Genomic DNA, 24,967 nt, shown 5'->3' with positions numbered 1-24,967 from the left:
GCAGCTGGTTGCTGCCAGCCTGGGCGGCAGGAATCCCGGGGCCGGCTGCGGGATGCCCAGGCACGGTGCCCACGGGATACCCGCAGCCTCGCTGCCCTGGCCAGGCTGAGCAGGGCACGCCGCAGCCGTGGGTGCTGCCCGGGTGGCTGTGCCCCACGGCAGCCCTGTGGGGAGCCCCGCTCGGCTGCCCCAGCTCCCCGGTGGTGAGCACATGGGGAAACCAGCCATGAAGTCAGGGCAGAAACCCTCTGCGGTGGCTGCGGCCCTGGCTATAAAAGGACTTACTCCATCAGCCCCCGGCCCCGCTTCCTCCCTGCTCCCAAACCCACTGGGGTGGAGGCACGCAGGGAATGCTTGGGCACGGGCCTTGGTCACCGATTTTCGGAGTCTTTCCCCAAATATGGTGCCTGGGCTGGAGTGATGATGCGCCGCGGGGCTGGCGCGCCCCGGGAGGGAGGGCTGGGGGGGTTGGCCCCCCGGCTGCGCTGACATCACTGTCCTGGCGTCGGCCTTTTAGCGCAGGGTCAGCTCTTCCCAGCTGTGCAGTGTGCTGGCTCCCGCGCAGAGCATCGCCCCTCGCCTCCGTGAGCAGCTGCTTGTAAGTCCTGCTGCAGCGGGGGGTGGGGGAGTGCAGTGGGGAGGGGGCCCGGGGTGGGGATGCCACCCCCTGGTGTGGGGGTGCTGCTCCACGGGATGGGGACCCCACACCTAGGATGTCGGTGTTGCTCCTGGGACTGCAATCCTGCTCCCTAGATGGGGATTCCACCGCTCCGACTGGGATGCCGCTCCCCGGGATGGGGATGGTGTTCCCTGGATGGGGGTGACGCTCCCCAGGATGTGGATGCTGCTCTTTGGATTGCAACCCCGCTCCCCAGATGAGGGGAAACCGGTGCTCGGACTGGGGACGTGGCTCCCTGGGGGTGCTGCCCAGGGTTCGGTGCTGCTCCTGCTCCTCAGGATTGTGCTGCCGTCGGGGCTGTGCGGCTGCGGGCTCAGCGTGGAGGGGGGGGTCTGTCAAGCCTCCACTTGCCTGTTTCTGCCCCATGCCTTGGGGCACTTGGCTTGCGGGGCCGGGGGCAGCTGGTGGCCAACAGACACTGCCGTGTGGCCAGGGGAGCCATGACTGGTGAGGCTGGGGTCTGCACGCACTCCCCCTGTGCCGGAATGGGCCAGGGCACGGGGCACTGGGCAGCCAGGGCACTGAGCGGAGCTTGCTGTGGCTCTGCTGGACGTGCCTGGCAGTGCCCGGGATCTGGGCACAGGCTGCCTGTGGGGCTCGTGGGGGGCTGCCGCACCACCAGCAGCAAGCGGGGTCAGCGTCCTCTGCTGCACCGAGCTGTGCCAGGTCTCAGAGCCTGTCCTGCAGGAGCCGGGGTGCATCTGCCTGGCCGCCGGGGTGAGCCCACCTGGGGCAGGCTGTGGGTGCAGGCACCGAGCACACAGCTCCTCGAGAGCGCAGCCCGGGCACTCAGGGGCTTAATGCTGAGCAGGGTGCTGAGCCGGGGGGGTGGGTGAGGCCAGCTCCGCTGAGGGCTTGGCTGCCAGCTCACAGTGCCAGTCCCCCCTGGCATCCTCCCTGGCATCCTCCAGCCCTGCCTGCAGCCAGCTACCTGCCATCTCTGCCCGCCGCATGCCCTTACAAGGGCACAGGCACGGCTCCCGCCGTGGTCCTGCCTCGCCTGCGCTCCTCCTCGGCACCGGGACCCGCTGTGCCAAGGCCATCCCACAGCGCCACGGCCAGCGTGCCCCAGCCACCCCGCCGTGCCATGGCCACCATGCCGTGCCACAGTCACCCTGCCACCTGGACCCCTCTGCTCTGCAGCGCCCGTGGGGCAGCACAGCTGCTCCAGCTGCGGGGCACGGCCATGCCAGGGACCTCAGTGCCAACCCTGAGCAGGCAGGGATGGGGATTAGGCTGCTCTCCTGCACAGCCTGAGTTGGGGACTGGGGACAAGGCACCTCTGCTGAGACAGGAACCCTCTGTCCGGGCAGGCTGGGGGGATCTTGGCCATGCGCCCATCCTCCAATGCTCCCGGGCAGAGCTGAAGGGCCGTGGTGTGGCAAGGGAAGAGCTGGGAGGAGGGCACATCCCCACGGCACCAGGACGAGAGGTGGATGCCACAGGGTGTTGGGGCGGCTGCCGTGTCCCTGGGCAGGGGGACAGCATCTCCGCAGCCTGATGGTCCCCGTCCCGCTGCCAGGTCTCCTACCCACCGCAGATATGGCAAACAAGGGCCCGTCATATGGCCTGAGCAGGGACGTCCAGTCCAAGATCGAGAAGAAGTACGACGACGAGCTGGAGGACCGGCTGGTGGAGTGGATCGTGGCGCAGTGCGGGGCTGCGGTGGGTCGCCCCGAGCGAGGCCGCCTGGGCTTCCAGGTCTGGCTGAAGAATGGCATCGTAAGTGGGGGGGGGGGGGGGGCGGGCACCCACGGCGCCCACCGGCCCCAGAGATGGGTGGGTGGCCGGTCGGGGGCCCCGCAGCCAGTGGCGTGTGCGGTGCTGCGAGCCCAGCCTCTCCTCTGCCGGCAGGTCCTCAGCAGGCTGGTGAACAGCCTCTACCCCGACGGCTCCAAGCCTGTCAAGATCCCTGACAGCCCCCCCACCATGGTCTTCAAGCAGATGGAGCAGATCGCCCAGTTCCTCAAGGCGGCCGAGGACTATGGTGTGGTCAAGACGGACATGTTCCAGACCGTCGACCTCTTTGAAGGTGCGGGTGGGGGGTGGGGGCAGCCGGAGGTGGGGGGTGCTGAGGCCGCTGCGCTGTGCCCATCCTCACGCCCCGCTGTCCCTCGGCAGCCAAGGACATGGCGGCGGTGCAGAGGACACTGATGGCCCTGGGGAGCCTGGCGGTCACCAAGAACGACGGGAACTACCACGGGGACCCCAACTGGTTCATGAAGTAAGTGGAGGAGCATGGGCCCGGGCATAGGGACCCCCAACCCCTGTGGCTGCCTGGGGTGGGCTCTTTCCACTGCCCGGCGGTGCCCTGGAGCACGTGGATGCAGGATGCTGAGCTTTTGGAGGGGAAGGGTGGGTGGCTGGGGCACCCCTGGGGCACGGAGGCTGCTGGCACCCTGGGGATGAAGGTCTGGCTGCCCTGGGGGGGCACAGGTGCCATATGGCCTCTCCCTCCACCCCACAGGAAAGCGCAGGAGCACAAGCGGGAGTTCACCGAGAGCCAGCTAAAGGAGGGCAAGAACGTCATCGGCTTACAGATGGGGAGCAACAAGGGGGCATCACAGGCGGGGATGAGCTACGGCCGGCCCCGGCAGATCATCAGCTAGGCAGCCCCCCTCGCCGCCCCCAGCCCTCCCACTGCCGGGAGAGCAGCCCCAGCCGGGACCTCCGCCTTCGCTCCCCCCGGCCCAGCGCGCTGCAGCCACCCAAGCACCGGTGGCCGCCCCTCACCGATTGGTATTTATTGGAAAGAAAACGCCAGCCAGCCCAACCGACCCTTCAGCGCAAGCAACGGCAGCACGCGCCCAGCCGTGGCCCCCGCGCATGGTGACGCACCCAGCCTCGGGGACACGGGGGCAGCCCCACCACGCTCGCGCCGTGCCCCAGGCAGCCCTTGCCCCCCGGCCTCGCACACCCCTGCGATCCCCACCGCCAGCTGGCCCTGCCCCTGCTGCGCTCGCTGGCACCCATGGGTGCCCTGCCGCCATCCCTGGGACGGGGGGTGGGAAGGGCACGTGCCCCAGCCGCCGGAGCCATCCTGCCTGCCCGCAGCCCCGCGCCACTGCTGCAGCGACCCTTGCGAACGGGGAGAAAAGAAAATTGGCCTCGGTTTTGTACTTTGTTTTTGTCAAAATTAAAAGGTTATTCATCTAGCGTGGCCTGAGGAGGTTTCTTCCTCCCCACCCTGTCACCCCTGGCCAGCGGTGCAGAGAAAGCCGAAGCCACCCTCCTGAAAAGCTGCTGAAGGCACCTGGGCCACATTTGCTCCTTCTTCCAGCTCCGAAACTGGGAAAACTAGAGCCGGGGCTTGGGCTTTCCCTACAGCTTTGGATGGCTCCGCAGGGTGGCTCTGCCTGCTCCCACCTGAGCCACAGCACCCACCTTCCTTCTCACTCCTTCCACTCTCCCCCTGCCCGGAGCAGCCCTGGTTACCTCGGCTCCCAGGGATCAGGGCACAGACCCCGAGCAGCCCCAGCGCCCCGGCACTGCATCCCGTCCCCACGGGCGCTGGGGCTGGGAGGTGCTGGGTGACTCACGTTTCCACAGCGAGAAAGTGTTGGGAGGGCAAAGGAGTGATGGATTGGGGAGAGGAGGGTTTTTCAGACTTTATTTGGAAAGCTACACAAAAGGGCTTTGCTGATTAAAAAAACAAACCCCAGCTTTAAAAAAATAAACCAACGAACCCAAAGACACATGAACAAGCCAATCCCGCTCACCCACGAGCCACTGCCAGAGCAACTCCATCTCCCCTTCCCAGCCCCAACCGGGCATCACCCCCAGCCTCATCCCTGCTGGGCAGCGGGCACACACCGAGGCCCCAGTGCCGTGGGGAAACAGCCCGGGGAAGCGGCTCAGCCCGCTCGTGCTGCCACATGTGCCTCTGTGCCCGCCGCAGCAGGGGCAGCCCGTCCTGTCCTGCCCCCCCGCAGGACGCTGAGGAAGCCCAGCCGCCTGCTGCCTCCCTCCCCAGCCTGCTGCCTCCCTCCCCAGCCTGCTGCCTCCCTCCCCAGCCTGCTGCCTCCCTCCCCAGCCGCACAGCTGCTCGGTGCCTGCGGGAGGCCAGGCAGGGGCAGAGCGCAGGGGACAGGGCGCAAGCGCTGGCTGGAGATGGGCAAAACGGCTCCCTGCTTCCAAGCTCGGTGTAACTGGTGGGTAGGGGCCAGCTCCGAGCCCAGCAGGACAGGAAAAGGACAGTGCTGTGGGGTCCCTGCCTGCAGAGGCTCCTGCCGGGGCTCTGCCGCACTTTCCAGGCTCACCCTGCAGAGGTCAGGGACAAAGTGACGCTTCTTCCCCGTGCCACAACGCCACAGGGGCTGTGGCGTGCTGGGGGCTCCATGAGGAGCTCTGCCACGGCTGCCACGCACCCAGGAGCCATCGTCACAGGGCCTTGCTCCACGCACGAAGGGAAGCCCCCCGCGTCGCTGCGGCGCAGGCTCCATTCGGAATGGGTTTAAGGCTTGCTTTGCTTTCCAGTGGGAAGGAAAGGGAAGCTCCCCTTCCACTGCCAGCATTCCTTCTCCTTGTTTCTGAGCCACTTCCAATGCCAACCTCCGTAGGACACAACGGCAACAGTCCTTGGTGGCTCAGGAAGTCTCTGCTGCGCGTGCACGGGAAGGTCGTACCGAGAGGGAGGGACGCAGCCCAAACCCCCAGCCCCAGCTAGCATGTCTGGTGCTCCCTGTCCTCCGAGAGGAGCTCGGCCGTCGCCTCCCGGCCAAGGTACCCTGCCGCGGCTGGGGCCGCCTCGTGGAAGCTCACAGCTCTCCCACTGCTGGGAAGTTTGGGGTGGGTGGGGGTCCAGGACCCTTCCTCCCCCTCATCCTCTCGGGCAGGCTCCGGGTGCTCACACTCCATCTCAACGTCCTCAATGTCCTTCTCCCGGTAGAGGGGCACAGACTCCATCTCCAGGCCGCTCTCCAGGGCTCTGTGCTTCCCTCCCTGCTGGTACCATTTGCAGGCAGTGGAGCCATTGCAGGTCACGTCAAGCCCCACATTGTTCCTCGTCAGGCAAACCTCCAGCATGTAGTAGAAAGTCCAGAACACGGCAAAGCATCCCAACAGCAGGAGGGTCTACAGAGGAGGAAACCCCTTAAGAAACAAAGCCCTTGACCACCCCAGAGCCCGGCCCCGTTGCCCAGAGGAGAGGGCACGGCGCCAGGGGGATCAGTGAGGCCGATTCCCACTCCTGCAGAGGACAGTGTCCCGGCCAGTGTCCCGGCCTGCAGGCAGGCTCACCTTGAGGGTGTTGGCTGTGATGGTGTAGCGCTGCTCCTCGGGGATCTCCAGCCCTGGCGGGCAGGGCAGGGAGAAGTTGCTGCTCAGGTACTGCCCGCTCATGGCTTCCTCCAGCAGCCTGGGGGACAGAGGCACCATCAGGGTCCTTGCAGGCAGGGCCGCTCCAGGGAGGGTCCCAAATGCCCACCAAGGGTCTGCAGCGCCTCTCGCCCCATGAGGGTTGCCCTCCTGGGTCAGACCCAGCCAACAGAGCGGTTTTCTACAGCCCACAGCTCCCCTGTGAAGTGTACTGAGGGTACCCCGGTGCCCCGTGCTAGGGACCAGCAGCCAGGCTGCAGCCTCACCCTGCCACACACCTTGCAGCACCTGCTCAGAGACTCAGGATACGGCCCCTCAGCCCTCCGCCTCCTGTCTCCCCACCAAGACAGAGTTGTGGTGTCCTACCTCTGCCGTTCCTTCATCTCTGCTGGGGACCAGGAGGAGCCGTACAGGGTCAGCTGCCACTGCTTCAAGGTCCCAGGCCTTAGGCTCTCGTCTCCTGGGGAAGGAACGGGTTGGTCCAGCAGGGAACTTGCCCACCCGGATGGGTGGCACTGCATGGACTTAACGCGCGGCCACTCAGGCACTGAGCTGCCAGCTCCCCAGGACATGGCGTGGAGCTACTGTGACCGCCCCATGAAGGACCCCGGGAAGGCAGGACTCACCGATGTCCCTGACAACCAGTCTGTACGTGCCCTGTGCCTCCTCGCCCCAGCACCGGACTGTGGAGAAGGTCCAGTCAGCAAAGCCATTGGGGTCCCTGCCAAAGGGTGAGGAGAAACAACCCATGAGAGGGCAACGCAGCCTGAGCCACAAGGCTGGATGGGCCCTGGCTCTCTTGCCCGGGGCCAGCCGGGCTGGGTGCCCTGCCCTGCAGCGGGAGCCTCCGCACCCTGTCCCCCTCGGTGCTTACGAGTCCATGCTCCTGGTGGTCCCTATCAGGGACATCATGCCGCTGGGGCAGAAGAGCCGGATCTCCAGGTTGCCACGACGGGGGTGGGTTATGGTGACGGTGACGGCCACGTGCTCCAGGGTCCTCATGCCAGAGAGCTCCAGGTCGGTGGTGGTGACTGGGAAAGGGAAGGCAGGGTTTGCCGAGGCTGGCGGCCAGAACGGAGTCGCCCACTTCCAGCCAGCCCTAAGGGGCTGCGGTGCCACTTCACAGGACACACGCTTGTCTCTGCCTCCTCAGCAAGAGGCAGGAGCCAGGGCAGTCACACCCCACACAGGCAGGCTCTGCCAAGTGCCTGGCAGCAAAGCTGTGCTGTGCTCAGCGGCCTGGCCCTGGTCCATGGTCCACGAGGAGCCTCCTTGTCTGTCCAAGCCGAGCCACCCACACACCTCCCTGGCCAGCACAGGGAAAGGTGCGCTGGCACTCTCCCTCCGGGCACACCACGTCATGCTCAGGCTGCTTGACGTGGGCCAGGGGCTGTCAGGTCCTCCCGGACCAGAGCTGTGGGAGGCACCAGGTACTGGCTGTCCTCTGCCTGCAGCTGTGCCCTCTGTCCCCTGCCTGAGTCAAGCCAGGACCAGGCAGGATGGAAAGGATGGTGAGAAAGGGGTGAGGAGTAGGTGGTGAGGAAGGAGGGGTGAAAGGCAACTGCACAGCAGTGGGCAAGCTGACTCCTAGGCATCCCCCAGAGCAGGAAGAAGACAGGAACCCACACTTTCCTCTGTTCACGAGGAGGGGGCCCTGGCACACCCCTCTGCTCCCTAATTTACCAGCAGTCTCTTGCCTGCAGCCGAATCCTCATTTCACAAGGGGCCCCAGCTTCTCCCTATAGGACCTGTGTCACTGCCCCGTGGGCTCCCTGACATCCAACCCTTCCCTGGCCCTGACTCACTCTGTGGGTTCAGGAGCCCGCCCACCCAGAGCGCTTTAGCCACTGCAATGAAATAATACCTCGTCCTTCATCGAATCCTTCCTGCCCTGGATTTGTGCCAGCTTTTGGCACCCCCAGAGGCTGCTTTGAACTCACAGTTACACCAGAGCCAGGTTCGGAAAGAGGACTGGGATAAGAAGCCTGGTGTCCAGGCTCCCTGATCCCATAGCAAACCACTCGCAGCTCCGCGGGTGCTCACAGCCCCAGAGCTGCTAATCATAGCACAGGAAACCTCGGCACGCTTCAGAGCGGATTTCAGCCTGTGGCTTGGCCTCCTCTCGGCTGAGCGGCAGGTGTTCTCCAGCCTCTTCCAAGAGGGGAGGTGGGCGCATCCCAGGACCAGGCAGCGTGCCTGCAGCTGCTGGCCAGCATGCTCCCTGAGGCCACATGGGGAAAGGGTTAACTGAGAGTCAACCTGCCCTACCTGGGGGACAGCAGTGCCCCTGGCCACACACTCCTCTGTGCATAATTCTCCAAAGCCTCTTTTCTGCCTCTCCCAAACTCTGTTTGCTGCCCACCCTTCAGCTCACAACTCCTTTTAGGGCAGAGGGAGCTGCTTCACACCCAACCCTCTCCTCAAGCAGTGGGGCTAGCCCTACTGCCAGTCTGAGGAGCAGGGTGTCACCCCTGTCACCCTTCGGTGCTAGTACCTGCAAGGGAGCACTGTGCTGCAGAGCTGGACCAGCCCAGCCAGGCAGGGACAGGAGAAAGGGCGAGTACGTGCCCAGCGCCTGCCCAGCATCTCCTCAGTCTGCAGCAAGGAGGGGAGGGACAGGACCACCTGCAAGGGGGGTGCTGACCTGCCAAGCTCCCAACTCTTTCCAGGGGTCCTCTGTCCTGGGGAAAAGCTCCGGGTGCTGCCAAGCCCCAGCACCTCTGCCAGGAGCTGCAGCTGGGGCAGCGAGGGGTGCAGGGCCAGGCCCCCTGGAACAGCATCTCCGGTGGGACGGGGAGGGGGCTGGTAGCCCAGCCTCGGTGCAAGAAGCGGTGCCCAGCCAGAGAGCCAGGCCCCGCTGCGGGGCCGGGAGGGACTTGGGGCAGAGCTGTCCTTCCCACTGGTAGCAGCCGGAGCAGCGCCTTGTTTATGTGGACAGAGGCCGGCCAAGTCGGGAGCTGGAGCATTACCTAAAATGGTCAAAGCCAGCGGAGCAGGTCTGGCCGCTGCCCAGCCTGGCCATGCTCGATAATGCCTGTCTGCTCCTCAAAGACATCAATCTACGGGACAGAGTTATGGGGAGGGGACCACATCAACAGAGACAGATCCCTTGGGGAAAAGTAGCAGAAAGAGAGAGGAAAAAGCCCAGGCAGCCCAACACTTAACCCCTTCGCAGCCTCGTGCAACCTGGGGCTTGCCCTGCCAAGCTGTCAGCATGCCCGGCTGCACCCCACACCGGTGGGAATGGGCTGGGTCCCTGGACTTGGTGTGTAAAATCATGTGCTCTCACGTGGCACACCTGCTCTTACCATTCCAGGCAACCTCCAGCTCCTGTGGGAGTAACGGGATGCTCCTGCCCTCCTTCAGCACAGGACTCACGTAGGAGGCGAGGTATGGGACGGACTCCCAGATCTGTCAGGGGAAAGGCAAGAAGATTCAGCATGAGGGTGCACCCTCCCCGCACATCCGTCTCTCAACTTCCCACCACCCCGGCACGCTGCTCCTGTCCATAGCACACCTAACGTGTGTGGGCACGGGCCCAGCCTGGGCCTCTGCCGACGCTGCGGTGGCGCACAAACCCAGGCAGCACGCACGGGCTGCGAAGGAGTGCCTGCATGCCTAACAGTGGAAGAAGAGCTACTGACTGTGGGCTAGAGGGACCAGTCAAGACTCCCCCACTCTGGGTTTGCCTCTGCCACCACCCGAGTGGCTTTGAGCAGTTACTTGAAGCCATTCCGTTTCATCCCCAGGTGCAGCAGGGCAGGAAACGTAGCAGAACCCAAAGGCCTGCAGGAGGAGAGAGCAGCCTGAAAGTCCCCGCGAGGCAGGCAGTGTTGCTGACAACCAGCAGTGACCCAGCGTGGCTGCGTGGTGCTCTATGCATGAGTGAGGACCAAGTGCCAAAGGGATATGCCCCGGTCTCCAGGCAACTGGAGGCACAGGGAGGAAGAGATGGGGATGCCCCTGCCTGCTCTGACCACACCACTCCCGTGGCAGCCCCAGCAGCCCCCGGGGTGCAGAGCCCAGAGCTGGCAGCCGAGCACGTCCTGCTTCCTTGGGGCATCACGCCCTCACTGGAGCCCCACACACAGGGAGGAAGGTACTGGGGCTGCTGACAAAACTCCCCACGCCATGAATCAGAGCTGTTGTCTCCCACCAGCGAAGCCTTTCGCCCATGGCTATATATAGTGCTGAGCGCGCAGCAGCTCAGGGGCAGGTTTCAGGCATTGCCGAAAGCCTCATTACTTCATACCACAAGCAGCCTTACAGTGAGGGCTGGCGGGACGATGGCCAAAGCGCCGGCCCTGAACGGCAACAGTGTCACACCACAGCGCTGCCAGTACAGGAGCTGTCCCCGCCACTGGGCTGTGTCTGCTCTACCTGTCGGCTGGACACACCCGAGACAGGGAGGGAATTACCTTGGCAGCGTTGACCAGCCTCCAGGCGTTCAGCAAGCCGAAGCCGTGCTGATGGCTGTGGCTGAAGCCAGCCTGGTTGATGTCCCACTTGGCGTGACGATCCTCGTACTGAAAAGAAATGCAGGGCACTCTCATTACCTTGGGGGACACCGGCCACCCCGACAACCCAGAGCAAAGGGAGCCAGGCCTGAAGGGAAGGAGGCTCAGAAACATCCTGCGGAGTGGGGAGGCAAACCCACATGGCCTTATTAGAAAGAAACAGGTTGGTCTTTGTTTGAAACAAGTCCCAGGACAAACAGGCTTCCCAGCTCCTCAGAAAGGAAATCAAGCAGCACGAAAGGGCACAAATGCTTCTGCTCTGAAACATCCCAGCTGCTCTCTGCTGACCAAGCCATAGGCTGTGGGATGGCAGAAGCTTGGTGAGAAGGAACGGAGTCCTTTAAATCAACACGAGCCAGGCCAGGACAGATCTGGGTTCCATCACTTAACACACTGTAGTGCTCCGGCAACGCTGGCTTGCAGTTGTGGAAAACACTGCCCTATGCCAAAGCGAGTACAGTATCAGCTGGACAGACTCCTGCTCCCCAGAGGAGTGCAGAAAAAGCCCTGTCCCTACGCGGAATCAGGCAGCTCCAGTCTGCTCCCGCTCCTTGCTCTCTACCGTGAAACTGCGCTGGAGCTGAGGCCGAGTGAAAGGAAGGGCTGTGTTTGCTGCTGAGCTCTCTGTTATGTCCGTTTCCAAGAGCCCGATTCTCTGGAGCTGGAGGAAAGGCCAGAGCAGGGCAGAGCTCCTTGCTTTCCCACTCCACCGACTGCGGGTTGGCATTGCAGAGACACGTGCTGGCCCTTCGGCTTGGCCACACCGCACGCACACACACACGCACTCCTGGTGCCCGTGGGCGAGGCGCGGTGAGCCCCTGGAAGACCTGTACGCTGGCAGATGGAGGCATTCCTGGAGCAAATACCCCATTTATTATCATGACAGAGGAAAATGCCTCAGCCACATTCCTGGAAGGAACAAGGGGTGAGAGGAAAACACCATCCCTTTGCTGGGAGCCAGACAACTGAGAGATTTATAGAGGGGCAGGCAGACATAAACAAGGTTGTGCACAACAGGACCTCAGCCATCCTGCAGCATCCGAGGGGCAGCTGCAGGAGAAAGGGAGGGAGGGAGTGCCACTCACCTTGGTGGCGGTGAAGACAATGATGTGCTGAACATCTCGCCAGGTCAGACATGGCCGTACCTGCAGCATCAGTGCGATCATCCCGGCTGCAAGAGGAGCGGCAGCTGAGGTCCCCGTGTGGCCCTCTGTACAGCCCGTGCCCTTCTGCAAATCCCAGTCCGTTGTCACCTTCCGAGAAAAAGGAGAGAGGCCTCCTGTCAGGCCACTGTTTGCCATGCTAGGGTAGGTACTCGAGCAGCCACGCACACAGTCCCTACCCTGAGCCATGCCCTTGGCACACCAGCTCCACCGGCAGCCCATGCTCAGCCTGCAACACGACTGCCAGCAAAAGCCCCAGGGACACAGGACAGCGCGCCCCCCCCGCTATGCAAAGGGCAGGATAGATGGGGGCGGTTCTGAGGCCCCCCACCATCATCCTGGCCACAGCTGAGAAATGAGCAATACTCGAGCACAACAGGTAGAAACGGGGCCAGCAGCCACGCTCCTGGCAGAGAACAAGGCAGATGGTGGAGAGCTTGTGAGCGAGGGCAGCCCGGGATCCCCATTTACCATGTGAGCACCCCAAGGGCGTGCAGCGTGGTGCGCAAGCTGGTGGGTTTTCTTGGCAGCCCTGCAGCACTGGTCTACCGCTCACGCGTTTCCATCCGCAACGCTCACGTAACTGCTATTGCTCTACCACAAGCATGATGAGGAGGAAAGATCCCCCCCAGGCTGGCTGGACACATGAGGGGAATGCTTGGAAAACTGGGAAAGGGGAGAAAAGACAGAGTCAGCAGCTCTCTTCCCCAGCAGCCTGGGTCCCCCTGGCTGGCCCTCTCCTCCAGCACCAAGGGCCCTCTGAAGCGCCTGGTTATTATTTGCTGAGGATGGTGAAAACCTTCTCCACCTCAGCACACCTTTGGCCAAGCTGACTGTCCTGGGGGAGAGAGGAGCTAATCCTGCCCCTGCTGCACTGCTGCTACGGCGATGACAAGGGTGCGTGGTGCGGCCAGCAGCACCCTTCCCCGCTCCGCTAGGCAGCCAGGTGCATCTGTCGAAATGCAAAGTGGTCTGCCCCGGGTGAACAGAAGCCTTTGAGCAGGGGAGGGGGGTGAGGTCTGGAATAGAGCAGGAATCTGAGCCTGACAGCCTCGGCAGGGGAGGGAGAGCACTGCTGCATGCACTGTTGGGCCGAAGAGCTGGGCTTCTCTGCACTGTGCCAAGGCATGCTGCAGCCTTTAAAGGGGACCACAGACACTCGCTCTGCACCTTCACGCACCGTCCTAAGAGATTTAGGGACTACAGCTGAGCATCCACTGTCCCTTGCCCAGGGACACCTCCTGCCTGTCCGTGACCACAGGGAAACACAGGCAGGGAAAGGTGAGCTGGGGCAGTGGGGCAGCACCCAGTCCAAACAGCGCGCCAAGGCCAGCACCCAGAGTCCGACTCCCTCTGTACAAAGCTTTCAGACAAAACGAGAAAGTTGTCTGAATGCCCATGGGTTCCCCGTCCCAAGCAAAGACACAGTGACGTGGTCCTTAACCTCCTGCCTGCATGAACCGTGCCTAATCTGCCTGTCTCCCAGCTGTCTCTTCCGCACGGGCAGCTTCCCCCCAGACAGGAGGGAGGAATTTGCAGCACACGAGCTTTCTTTCTCTCTGTGGTTGCTGAGATCAGGCTGGGAGACAGGAGGGGCACCCAGAGATCCCATCACCCTCCCTCAGCCAAGACCAGAACAACAACAGGGGCAGGGCAGCAGCAGGGGGAGAGGGTCAGGGATTAGCTGCTGAAAAGCCTGGAAACATTTCCCAGACAGTTCCCGGCCAGGACATGGGCACCCAGAAAAAAACAGTACAAGGTGGGAAGGACAACACCACAGCTCCCCAGCTGCGAGGTACAGCCCTGAGCTGGGAGCTGGGATACAAACAGTCCAGTGTGGGGCTGAGCAAGGCAGCTCAGGCAGCTTCTTGCCAGCCCAAGGGCAGAGAAGCACCTTTACAGCCAGTTTGCACAGTGTTTTGCTGAGGATAAGGAACAGCAGCTTTACGCTGTGCTGGACCGTGGACGGTTGCTCTGGCCTACGGGAGCAATAGCCAAGGCACAGCAGCATCCCACGCAAGCACTGCTCCCCTTGCCCCTGCTCGCAGCCAGCTTAGCTACAGAAGCTAGAGCAGCTCTTGCAAGAAGCTTCTGATTTCAGTCAACATCCCTGGGGCTTTGGAGGTGGCATCTCTGCACCCCATGCAGGAAAACCAGCAGCAGCTCACGGAGAGGCGCAGCCCCCCCAAACTCGACCACCGTGAACGCTCTCCAGGGTACCCTGGACACATGCACAAAGCGGTTGTTGACTTAGAACCAAAATACAACCTACGAAGTCAAATACAAAATACAAATTCAAACAAGCTGCTGCTGTTCAAGACTGCTGCTACTCACAGGGACCTCAAGCTCACCACAAAGAGTCCTGGGAGACCCGCACTTCAGGCACAACACATCCCAGTTGAATAGCGATGAATGCAGATATTCTCCTTTGGAGAGACAGGAACTGGGCCTGAACTAAGTAACTCTGGGGGAATCTCACAACAGTTACAGTTTGGGACCTTCCTCATCTTCACTGCTGACCACAGCATCCCTCCGGCACAGCTGAGCCTCTGCAGAGGGACTGCACAGGGCTGTGCAAAGCACACGGAACATCAAAAGAGGCATCGGGAGGTTCCCAAATTATGCCACCTCACTGCAAACTGAATGTGTCCGTCTGCCCATGCCCCCCCCCACGGGGAGAGAGCCTGCGCTGCCAAAAGCTGTAGGTTTTGTTGCCTTCTATACTTGACTTGGTAACATTTTGCCAGCTGTTAACAACTCCAGCTTGCTCTCAGACGCTGCCTGTCCTACAAAGAACACCCTGAGCAGCATAAACTTGCAGTAGGAAATGCAGTGAGTGCCAGAAGCCGTATTAAATTCTTCCCATTAAGGAAACCACACAAAGTTTATAGTCTGGTAAAAGAAAAAAACCCAGCAGATGGCTGCTGAGAAGTTAACTCTGGCATCACCGAAGCACAGTTAAAGGGCATTTCGGAGCGAACAATCCTCCAGAAAAAGGGGGGTGTAAGTTTTAACAGGGCACGGGCTTGCTAAAGGAGCGATGGCAGTACTGCAAAGAAACAGGACAGCTCTCTGGCACCTGCCGTGCCTAGGCTATTTGTGGCATCTCATCCTGGCTTCCCAGCTGAGTATCAGCTCCTGCTTTAGTGTCCCACAAGGCCCGTATTTGAAACGAAGGGGCATTTGAGACTTTCAAAGCACTTGAGCCAGCAGCAACTTGGGGGAAGCTGGACATAAACCCAGAAACCTGTAATGCTTGATGAACGTGCACCAGAGCCCTTGCTTGGTGGCAGTTTCCTTTTTTCCTAGCATCAGTAGCTTCCAAACCAGTTTGGGACAATTGAAGTTATTTCTGAAAGGAAAAATTAGCTCCATTCTGGGTTTTGATTTCCCTGCTGCATGAGTCAAGCCATTGCTCCAGGCAGATTGCACCATGCTCTACTTAGGCACGAATTCCTGCCCTGGCTCTGGACTGCAAGAGGAGTTTGCAGAGTCCCAACCAGGTGGCTGAGGAACCCAGGCTCTCCCTGTTCCCCTGGTTTGCTCAGCACACAGGGAAGCCTGTTTGACAAGCCTAGATTTAGCTCCTCTCTGGCAGGTAGAAAGCCACAGCCGCACGTCCCTGCTCAAAGGAGCACCTCAGGCACCATCCTTCATCCATCTGGCCCCCCGCCCCCCCGCCCCGAGACCCTCAAGCACACACTGCTGGTGCTGATCTGCCTCTGCGACTTCGCTGCCTCATCGGCTTTGCCAGGAAAGCATCTTTGGGAATTGCCTGTCCTGATGGGAGATCCTCCCAGTGCCTGCCAAACCAGGGACAACCCAACCCCCATCAGTCAGGCCTGGGGGCCAGGGATGTTTACCCCAAGCTGCCCCAGGGTGGTTTGGGCTCTGCAGTCCCCGTTGGCACCACTGGACAGGAATGGGTCACAGCCATTTGGGCTGGTTAGGCTGACAGCCCCCTCGAGTGCACCAGCACCAAGGGAGGAACACACTGGGTCAGGCCTGGGGCTGGTGAAAACAGGACCGGCTGCTTGGCTCAGGCAAAAAGGACATTTTGTTGACAAGTAGTCATTTTTTGGCAAAAAAGGAAAAGCCGATAAAAATATTCTGAAAAATTCAGCTTGGAGAGGCACATGTGCCAGAACAGAGAAGAGGCTGGGGCCAAGTAGTTTAAAGAGCCCGATGCTGCTCCCAGCCCTCCGTGCTTGTCTGTGCTCCCGCATCCCCTTGGAGCTGAGGCAAGGGGGGCTGGCTGGGGAGGGTGTGCTGCAGCCCACACCAAGCTGAGCCGCAGCCGCCCCTGCCCCTTCCTCTTCAGGAAAGCCCACAGTGGCATAGGAGCCTTGCTCCTTTGCTGCACAAAGGGGACACACAGAGCTGGGAACAAGCTTACCTGCTGCCAGCTGTCCCTGGGGCTGAGCCGAGGCAGATCCCCGGATGACATTCCCAGGGACACAGTGCAGAGGAATTTCTTAGGGGTCACCCAAGCAGCCCCTGTCCCAGAAGATGTCTGCCTGCAGGTGCCAGCAGCACAGAGCAGGGAGATAAGGGAGTGCAGCCCTGTCCCTTTCAGTCTGACATATGCCTGCACTTCAGGTGGCAAACATGACACACGCACGATCTGCGTTTGGGGCCAGGAACTCAGCATGCCTGTGAACACCCTTGCAGAGGGTCACGGCTGACAGAGGCTGACAGACGGTGACGACACGAGGAACAACTAGAAAGAGGAACCTCCCTCTCAGAGCACTATTTATGCAGGACATAGACAAAAAGCATGTTCATTTCCTGCCTCACAAAGGAACCCAACTACCAGCCTAAGGCAGATGTGTGGCAATCAGAACGCACAGAGGCTTGTCCCTTCACCAGCCTCGCAGCCAGGTGTGGCCCACAGAGCACAGGGCAAGGCAACCCGCCTTGTGTGGTACTCACAATGCTTCTCATCATCTTGTCTCCACCGCTGAAGGTCACTGCTAACATGGAGGCACATTCCTCAGCATAGAACGGCATGGAGCCCGTCTCGTCCACTGCACCTGGGAAAAAGTGAAAGGCACCGACTGTGTGAAGTTTCATTTAAACTGCTGAAACTACAAGGTGATGAGCCCCTGAGAACCCATCCTGCTAGCTGTGCTTTTTCACAGGCTGGGAGCTGGGCAGGAAAAGCAAGCCTGTACTTTGCACGGCTGGAAGGGCTATAGGAAAGGCAGCCAAGATGAATAACCTTTCACAGTGCTACAGATCTTCTACCCCTCATGTAGCTTCTGCCCTTGAGAAAGAGGATTAGACATTTCTTTTCTAACACACATGGTGGGAATGCTGCATTTCAGGTCGCTCCCTCAACATGGCAGCGTGTCTGTCACAGCCCCAGCGATGGAGGCCTGAACGCAGGCAGGAATTTTCCGGCCTCCTCTTTCTCTGCAGGTCCAAAGGAAACTGCAGGTTCGAGGGCTGAAGCCCACTGCACCTCTGCACACCGCCATGTTCATTCCCAGAGGACAGACGCCTTCCCACAGATTCCCACTACCCAGCCACCTTCCACAGCTGGGCAGGTCTTGTGCTTTTGGCACGATCTTGGTTTTCCATGCTAGAAAGGAATGAGACAGAAGACACACGCACTCACCTATTGTGACAGTGTAGATGGAGTTGGCATAACCGTCATAGTTGCAGTTGTCGCTGTGTTGCCCGCCATTGCCACTGGCCACGACAAAAATGCTCCCAAAGCCCCTGCGACCCGCTATCACGCCGTGCTGCAGGGCGGCCTGTGGAGAAGGAACCGGCACTGGTCAGGGCACGTAGGCAGGTGGGCCCTTCCCTGCTGACCCCAGAGGGTTTCTGCCAGCAGCCACGGCTGGTACTCGTGGCTGTGAGCCAGGGGGAGCAGGGTGCTCCCAGACCTCACAGTGTAGCTCACTGCTCAGCCAAGTGCAGACAGACACGTGCACCTCTCCCAAGCTGGGGAAGCATTTGCCCTGCAGATTGCTCAAAAGCACAGGACGTGCTGGAAAGCTCTGTTCTGGCATCCCCATCCAGCAACCAAAGTCCACGCTTTGAGATTTCAACAACCAGCCCTGCCTAATACTGGGGGTGATAGCAGGGTCGGCCACAACCCCTCCGGGCCGTATTTCCCCCGGCTGGCAGAGTTAGAGAGTTGTGTCTGTTACAGCCATGACCAGACAGCAAGATTCCAGAGCGAGTGTGTTACAAAGGCAGCGATGTGGCCAACATTTGGGAATGGCCAGCCTATAGCTCAGTATGGTATTAAGCTAATCCTATGTTAAAAAACAGGAAAAGCAACCTTCCAGGCAATCACAGCACAAAGACTGGCCAGTATTTGAACTCCAGAGGAAGAACAGCAGGCCCAGCCCTCCCAAATTCAGCAGGGCTCAGTCCGGAGCTGCCTTTGCAGCATCAAGGCTTTCCTGTTGACAGAGACTACCCACACGTGGCTGCTGCCCTTCTGCAAGGCACCAGCCCCCACATACACTTGAGCTTTGCCTTTGCCGAGAAACACAACTACAGCAGCCCCACTTGGGAAGCACATTTCCAGGCCAACACCTCGCACAGACATCATTCCCACCTAGAGAAAGGATATGTGTCTGATGGACAAGCAAGAAAGCAATCCCGCTGGAAATCAACCCTCCTCCTCTGCCCTCCCTCTGGCAGGTGAAGGCACATACTGCATTAGCCAAAAGCCCTGCAGATGCTCTGCCGAGGTAAAGCAAGCTTTGCTTGTGCTCTGTGTCCCAGAGCTTGTTACAGCTGCCTCTGCACGCAGGAAGAGAATAAATTAACTTGCAGAACTGGAAACCATTTGTCATCATGAACTGATAGCTCAGTTGTCAGCATTGCTCCGAACAGCACAGTAACTGCTATCTTGCGGTTAGCAAAGTACAGCAAAAGGTTGCCAAGCAAAAGAGAAATTAAGCAGAACCACATCCCAGTGTCAGTTTTGGGGCCCCTGCAGCAACCCCTCGTTGCGGCACCTGGGTAGCAGGAGCCAGGCGCAGGCAGGCTGGGTGCGTTTTGCAGCGGTGCTGCAGTACAGGCGCCGCAAGAACCCCTTAATGGCCTGGGAAGGAGTGGCCTCAGCTCTGACTCTTCCTCTCCCTGCAGTCCCACTGACACCAAACACAGCCATCGCCCCAGCCCCTTATTTACTCTGAGCAATTGAAGGCACGCTGCCTGCCTTGAGAACCACCCTTAGCACTGGGAACACTTGGTCTCCTGAGCAGACAGCATGCCTTGGGTTGCACAAGTTGTCACAATAATACCACAGGTTGTGAAAGAGCATTTTTCTGCTGGAACCAGCCTCTCCTTGGAAAGCTCATCCAATACTGTCTGAACGCTTCCCTCTCGCAGCAGCGTCACCTCTCCCCACCACACAGTAACATGCAACACCTCTGCTGGCAGCAATGGAAGCAAACAAACGTGCACTGTGGCACAGCAATGTCCCTCCTTGCCTGTCCAGGCAGGCAAGAAATCACAAGCACTGGAGGGCCAGCCCAGGAGTGACCTGTGCTGCTGGGACTATTTTTACCTTTCCCAGTTGATGGGGGCCATCCACAGTTTTCCCATCGTCATCTGGACCCCAGCTGCAAAGACAGACACCATGAAGTGACAGCCCCAGGAGTCGCAGGCAGCAACTCTTCCTCCCATTACAGTTTGCCATTACAGTGAGCTACCAGCAGCCACCAGCTACTCCCAGCACCACGACTGGGATCAGAGGGCATTGTACTTTCCCATCCATCAGGTTGGCCCCTCGCTGCTGGGATATCACTGTAATGTTTGCACTGTGCCCCTGGGTCAGATTCCAGTGGACAAAATGTTTGATATTTGTTTAACAACCAGCTTCTCATACATTCCAGTCCCCATCACACAGCTCAGCTGGGGCTCCCTGACCACAGCGGGGGGCACAGTGCCCCCTCCAGCTCAGCCAGCCCGTGGGATGTGCTGCAGCAGCACATGGAAGATGGCCTCACAACTGTAGATGCTGTGCACAGCCTGAGCCAGCTCTCCAGTAACAGGAACACTGGTGTTACTCGTAACAGCAGTAACAGAGAGCACCACTGTATGTGCCCGGCTGCAGACCCCCTGGAGGTTCAGCTGCGCAGAGCCCCTGAGCTAGCCTGTCTGCAGGGCACAGGTGGGCACCAAGCCCAGCGGGGCAGACAGGGTGTTCCCTCTGGGACAGACCCACCACCTGGCAGCCTGCCTGCCAGGCACACTCGCAGGACTCACAAAAGCCGTACTGATTTTGGTGCCTCAAGGCTAGCGGGGGCCACAGAAGGAGAGGAGCTGGTGTGAGCATTCAGCCACCAGCTGTGACCCTGTCCCTGTCCCCAGGCAGAGCAGGGCCCATGGCCCCTCACTGGATGTCAGAGTGGTCTGGCTCGGGGTTCCCTTGGGGCTCACCTGCAGCTGTAGATGTCATTGATCTGATAGTGCTTGTTGAAGGCGATGGCCTCCATGCTGTCGGTGAGGGGCCCATCCAGCACTCGGATGCCTGCAGGACAAAGGACAACAAACATGACCAAAGTGGATCAAAGCAAGCTGTATAAACAGTGTAAACAAATCCCTTGGCAGACTCACACGGGCGTCACTCGCTCTCCCAGCCTGACAGAACCAGATCTCCTGGAGCTGTAACCCTGCAGATCAGTACACAGCGGCTAGATGGGCATGAGGGATTGTAGGTGCACCCTCACGCAGAGCTCCAAGTGCTCTGCTGGACATGGCTTTTCTGCCAAGCAAGTCCTCTGGTCCTACTGCCAGAACCAAGCTGGTGACAGTGACAGTGCAGCCAAACACCAGCTGGGCTCACTCCTGTGCTCCCCTGAGCCCCCCTACCCAGAGTGCTGCTTCCCAGGGACTTCCTAACATCCCACCCTCAATTATCCTGCTGCTTTTTGTGATTGCTTCCCCTTCCAAGTCACCAAACAGCCAGCCATAGCTCTGGGATGGACGGCACGCTTGCCTGCTGAGGAAAGAGCTCATGAGATGCGGGACACCCCAGCTACCGTGCTCAGACCAGGAAAGCAAGGTCACTTCTCCAGCAAAGCCAATGGAGGCTCAAGGCTGAGTTTTCAGTGCCACAAACCACTGGTAATCACTGTTTTGCATCACAGTTTAGGCTGGTAAAGGATGTTGAAATGGAAACCAGGCACACACCTCAATTAAGCTTGTTTATAAACAGTGCAACCACCCACCCATCTCAGCTCTTGCCTGACACAGCACACGTGGCTTTTTGCTGCTGCATCTGAGCCACCCCAGGGAGGTGCAGAGCAGCCCAGCTAGGAATGCGCTGGCTCTCCCCACCTCGGCTGGCACTGCGCTGGCTCCAGCACTCCCACTCTGCCAGGGCAGCCCCCCTGTCCCCCGCAGAGCTTGAGGCTGCCCCCCTGTACTCACCCTGCAAGGCTGGGCACAGCTTTGGAGAGCTGAAGCCTGAAGAAGTGCCAGGTCCCGCCTGAGCAGCGCAGGGTAAACCCTCCCTACTCACCGTGCTGCTGTTAAACTATGAGCTCATCCTTCCCTCTGCCAGCCGGGCTTTGCTAGCAGTGCCTGCCCGCAGCCTCCCAGGCAGGCTGGAGCCTGGGGATCCTGCTGTGCCCCACAATCAGGGTGGCTGCTCAGGGAAGGGCCCCCCTGGGGTGAGGAAGGGAGGGAGCCAAGCCACTCACAGTGCCCTCGGGCAAGCTCCCAAGCCCCCACACGCTGCTGACACCCCGGGACCCACCTGCTCCCCAGCCCACTGTCCCAGCCGGGGAGCACGGCACCATCTGCCAGGTACAGAGAGAATCCCATCCCAGGCCGTGGCATGGCAGCATCATCCTCTGGTCTGCCCGGGATGCATCCTGCCTGGCACAGAGATATCACCTTCCTCTGTGAAAGAGCGTGAGAGCTCTGGAGACAGCCAAGGCCACAGTAGCATGTTCCCTGGCTTTGCAGAGGAGATGCGCAGCCAGACTTTTGTCCCCCATCTGCCCACGTGAAGCAGAGCTGAGACCAAGGGCTGGGGGAGCGCGGGGGATCGGCAAACATTTGCTTCTTCAGTGCCTCCAGATACGGCCCGCAGTGCCGCACCAGAGCGGGCGCGTCGTCACATGTTTGCTTGGTTTAGGCAGCACGGCATGGCTGTGCATCTGCTGAAAGCTCTGTGGCTGGGCAGGTGGCATGCTGGGAGCACTCTGGAAAATTTGCCCCAGCACACACCTATTCCTCTGCCAGCAACTGGTTCCTCTGGAGAGGAGCTCAGGCAGGCACCAGTTCCTCCCTCCGACAGACCTACCAGCCTGAGCAAGGCACCGGCTGACTCAGAGCCACTTGGGCCAAGCCACCCCTCCCATGGAGCTTTGCCCCAGCCCCACAGAATTGGAGATGAGACAGAACTGGAGATGAGACAAGCCGGGCATGAGTGCAGCACATCAGGGTGCCACAGAGTGCGTGTACCTGCGATGCGGCTCCCGTAGGCAACTCCCACCGTGCAGAAGCTGTTGTTTGGCACAGCAGCAATCTCCCCGGCGCAGCGGGTCCCATGGTGGTTGCCGTTCTCCTCATCAGGGTGAGGCATAGGGTCAGGATCGTTGGAGTTCAAGTCATAGCTGCCTTCTGGGCTCTGAAAACAGACCCACAGCCATGACTCAGGGCTCTGCCCTCCTCTCTCTGGGAAAAGGACTGAAGAGCATGCTACGTGGGCTGAAACCCAGATGGGAAGTCACGGGAACTTAGAGGCTGCTTCCACACAGGGCTGCAGCTCAACACTGCTATCTGCTGCTGCAGGGAAGGGACCAAGAGAGGCGGCTTTAGCAGCTGCTGTGGGCCAGAGGGAGGCCAGCTCCCACCTTTAAGCAGCTACCTCCCACACGTAGCACAGAGGCTGGTAACCCTGCAACTCGGGGGCAGAATCTCCCAGGGAAAGGTTTGCTGCTGGCACTCCCCACCCTGGCTGAGCCCAGGGTGACAGCGCGGGTCGGGCTCTGCTGGCAGCCAAGCACTTGCACACTCCTGCTGCAGAGCTGGCACTCACGTAATTTGGCTGTATGTCTTTGATGGTGTGCTCCACGCCGTCGTCCACCACCACCACCGTCACACCGTGCCCGGTCACATTCCGCTCCCAGACGCCCGTGACATTGATGTCCTTCCCAGGGCTCTTGCGGTTGTTCTAAGCACCAGAAAGGACAGCGAGGGGAGTGGGTCAGCTGTGAGGAGACCTTTTGGGCACGCTGGCTACGATGTGCGGGGCTGGGGCTGGGCTAGGAGCACCAGGAGTCGTCACAGGATAGTCACGGGATGTTTGTTTGTTGCAGTGAGCAACAGTCACTTGAGCCACAAAGCAGAGCGCCCAGCGCCACGGGGCTGACACCGTGCTTCCAGCCTGCTAACCGTACAGCATGCTCTGGCCAAAACCCCTCTGCCCACCCCAGCACCAGTGGTGCACAGCCAGCGGCAGGAGCTGCCTCCTCCCATTATTGCAGCGAACACATGGCAGGCAGGGCGAGCTCTTGGTGTGCTTCCTCCTTGCTGCAAGGACTGAAAGCGACTGTTTCATCTGCCACGTGACAGCTCGTTTACAGCCATACAAGCAGCCCAAGCCTGCTAGCACAACAGGAGCCAGAAAACCACTCACCAGATGCCACTGCTGGGGGTATTTGGGATCATTAAAGTGCAGGCTGCGTTTGGAGCGTTTCAGAAGCTTCTGTTCCGAGTGCCACCGCACGCTGTCATGCTGTGCAAACAAAGTGTCCACTGACCTCCTTATTGCTTCATGTTCGCTTGCCGCATGGCCGTCAGACTGGTAGGTGAAGAGGTAATGACCCCTGAGCTCCCCAACGCGGCCCATGTTCACCAGCCCCGCAGTCTGGGCCAGCTCCTCTGCCCGCTGCTCCAGTTCCTCCTCAGGTGCATCCAAGCTGACAGCCCACGTCAGCCTGCTGTGCTGGGCGTCAGTGCCAGGAGCACGCTCCTCACCGCAGGCCAGTCCGTCTGATGAAGTGAGGGGGATCCAGGTGGCACTCAGCCAAAGGCACGTGTGGATACAGAGTGTGGCCTCCATCCCTGTGCTCCATAGCGGCACCCTCCACTTCCAGTGCGGCATCAGACAGGCGGGCTGCAAACAGCAGAAAATAAAACCAGTGAGAACCTCTTCTGATCAGGCATAGGGTGGCCACAGCTTCCCGTGAAAGCCCCACGGCTCCTGGCGGGCAGCGCTAGCACACCTGGGCTGGCCACCAACCCGCCGGCACAGCAGAGATTCCTTTCTGGGGAAAGCCCAGCCAGGGCGGCTCCTTCCCAGCAGCGCAGCACTGGGAGGCCACACCCAGGCCGGGCAGGGATCGATCCCAATCGCTGCCCTGCCTGCCGGGATGGTGGCCCGGGGCCAGAGCACACCGCGCTGCTGCCTGGTGGAGGGGCGGCCACTTCCCTCTCTCACCGTGGCCTGGCACTGCGGAAAACTGGCAAGAAACGACCGATGCGCAGTTCCCCAGATATGCACGTCACGAGAAGTGTCACAACCCAAATGGCACCCGAGGCCAAGAGCTGGTTCCTCTTCTGGGGGAGCCCCGCCGAGCTGGTTTCTCACACGTTCGACGGTTGGAGGAACTCACCTGCACCTGGCGTGGGTGGCCACGGCCACCGTGCCCCGGCCCCATACCCATTCCACCAGCCATGGCACTGCACGGGGGAGGCCCCTCCCAGACCCTGCTCCCACATCCACCGGCGTGCCCTCATGCCCCCCCACAGCTCGACGCCCCCCGCCGCCCCCCCTCAGTGCCAACCCCGGGCTCTTCCCTCTCTGGGCAGCTCAGCAGCTGCGGTTCGGCTGGACACCGAGCTCCAGCCTCCCACCCTGCGGAAGGGCTGAGCTGCCCGGCTTTAGCTGGAGCCCCGCAGCCCCCCGGGGCAGCCTCGGCGCCCCCCGCTACCAGCCAGCACCAGGGAGCCGGGGGGACACAGAGCGCCTCGGCCTCGGGCCGGGGCGCGGAGCCCGGAGGCAGGTGCTCGGGGCGGGAGCACCGGAGCGGACCGGGCCGGGCCGCTGCCCCGGTCCCCGGGCCGGGCCGGGCCGGCCGCCTGCAGCCCAGGCTGGACGCGGGGCCGTCCTCCAGGCAGCGCCGAGACGCTGATCCCGGCCCCAGCGAGGCCCAGGGGCCCCGGCCGTCCCGTCCCGTCCCGTCCCGCCGGGCACTCACCGGGCATGGGCCGGCGCCGCTGCCGGATGCCCGCCGCCGCTGCCAGCGACGTCACATCCGGCCGCGGCGCGCGGCCTCCCCCCCGGCAGGGGCGCCCGCGGGCCG

General features: G+C 61.0%; 2 protein-coding genes across 6 annotated transcripts; one reads left to right on the top strand and one right to left on the bottom strand.

The window, feature by feature from the left end:
- The first annotated feature begins 12 nt into the window (after positions 1 to 12).
- On the top strand, positions 13 to 3,835 carry TAGLN (transgelin). Of its 2 annotated transcripts, none has more exons than XM_037409754.1 (5): positions 13 to 598; positions 2,220 to 2,401; positions 2,534 to 2,711; positions 2,801 to 2,903; positions 3,147 to 3,835. In XM_037409754.1, the coding sequence occupies exons 2-5, from the start codon at positions 2,222 to 2,224 to the stop codon at positions 3,286 to 3,288; spliced, it is 603 nt and encodes a 200-aa protein (XP_037265651.1). In that variant the 5' UTR covers positions 13 to 598; positions 2,220 to 2,221; the 3' UTR covers positions 3,289 to 3,835. The 2 variants fall into 2 exon arrangements, with proteins under 2 accessions (XP_037265651.1, XP_037265650.1); XM_037409753.1 differs by having other exon boundaries at positions 16 to 598; positions 2,202 to 2,401.
- Positions 3,836 to 5,103: 1,268 nt separating this feature from the next.
- On the bottom strand, positions 5,104 to 24,937 carry PCSK7 (proprotein convertase subtilisin/kexin type 7). 4 transcript variants are annotated; one of them, XM_037409749.1, is made up of 16 exons: positions 24,863 to 24,937; positions 23,299 to 23,778; positions 22,699 to 22,833; positions 22,122 to 22,287; positions 20,088 to 20,178; positions 19,213 to 19,267; positions 17,296 to 17,434; positions 16,608 to 16,708; positions 11,598 to 11,765; positions 10,414 to 10,521; positions 9,304 to 9,406; positions 6,870 to 7,026; positions 6,622 to 6,716; positions 6,362 to 6,455; positions 5,918 to 6,035; positions 5,104 to 5,752 (listed from the first exon to the last, which is right to left on the bottom strand). In XM_037409749.1, the coding sequence occupies exons 2-16, from the start codon at positions 23,764 to 23,766 to the stop codon at positions 5,342 to 5,344; spliced, it is 2,409 nt and encodes an 802-aa protein (XP_037265646.1). In that variant the 5' UTR covers positions 23,767 to 23,778; positions 24,863 to 24,937; the 3' UTR covers positions 5,104 to 5,341. The 4 variants fall into 4 exon arrangements, with proteins under 4 accessions (XP_037265646.1, XP_037265649.1, XP_037265648.1 ...); XM_037409752.1 differs by having other exon boundaries at positions 11,658 to 11,765; XM_037409751.1 differs by lacking the exon at positions 24,863 to 24,937 and adding an exon at positions 24,103 to 24,380.
- Between the last annotated feature and the right edge of the window lie 30 nt (positions 24,938 to 24,967).

The sequence above is a fragment of the Falco rusticolus genome, chromosome 16 (assembly GCF_015220075.1).
Source record: "Falco rusticolus isolate bFalRus1 chromosome 16, bFalRus1.pri, whole genome shotgun sequence".
NCBI classification, from domain to species: Eukaryota; Metazoa; Chordata; class Aves; order Falconiformes; family Falconidae; genus Falco; species Falco rusticolus.
The sequence above is the reverse complement of the archived record's forward strand: the minus strand, read 5'-3'. Positions and strand labels throughout refer to the sequence as shown.

Coding starts and splice junctions, on each gene's coding strand:
- PCSK7 (XM_037409749.1), bottom strand. CDS start 23,766: ATGCCGCACTGGAAGTGGAGGGTGCCGCTATGGAGCACAGGGATGGAG. Junction 9,407..10,413: donor GGCTGGTCAACGCTGCCAAG/GTAATTCCCTCC, acceptor TTCCCCTGACAG/ATCTGGGAGTCCGTCCCATA. Junction 6,036..6,361: donor GAGATGAAGGAACGGCAGAG/GTAGGACACCAC, acceptor TCTGTCCCCCAG/GCTGCTGGAGGAAGCCATGA.
- TAGLN (XM_037409754.1), top strand. CDS start 2,222: ATGGCAAACAAGGGCCCGTCATATGGCCTGAGCAGGGACGTCCAGTCC. Junction 2,402..2,533: donor TCTGGCTGAAGAATGGCATC/GTAAGTGGGGGG, acceptor CTCTGCCGGCAG/GTCCTCAGCAGGCTGGTGAA. Junction 2,712..2,800: donor GACCGTCGACCTCTTTGAAG/GTGCGGGTGGGG, acceptor GTCCCTCGGCAG/CCAAGGACATGGCGGCGGTG.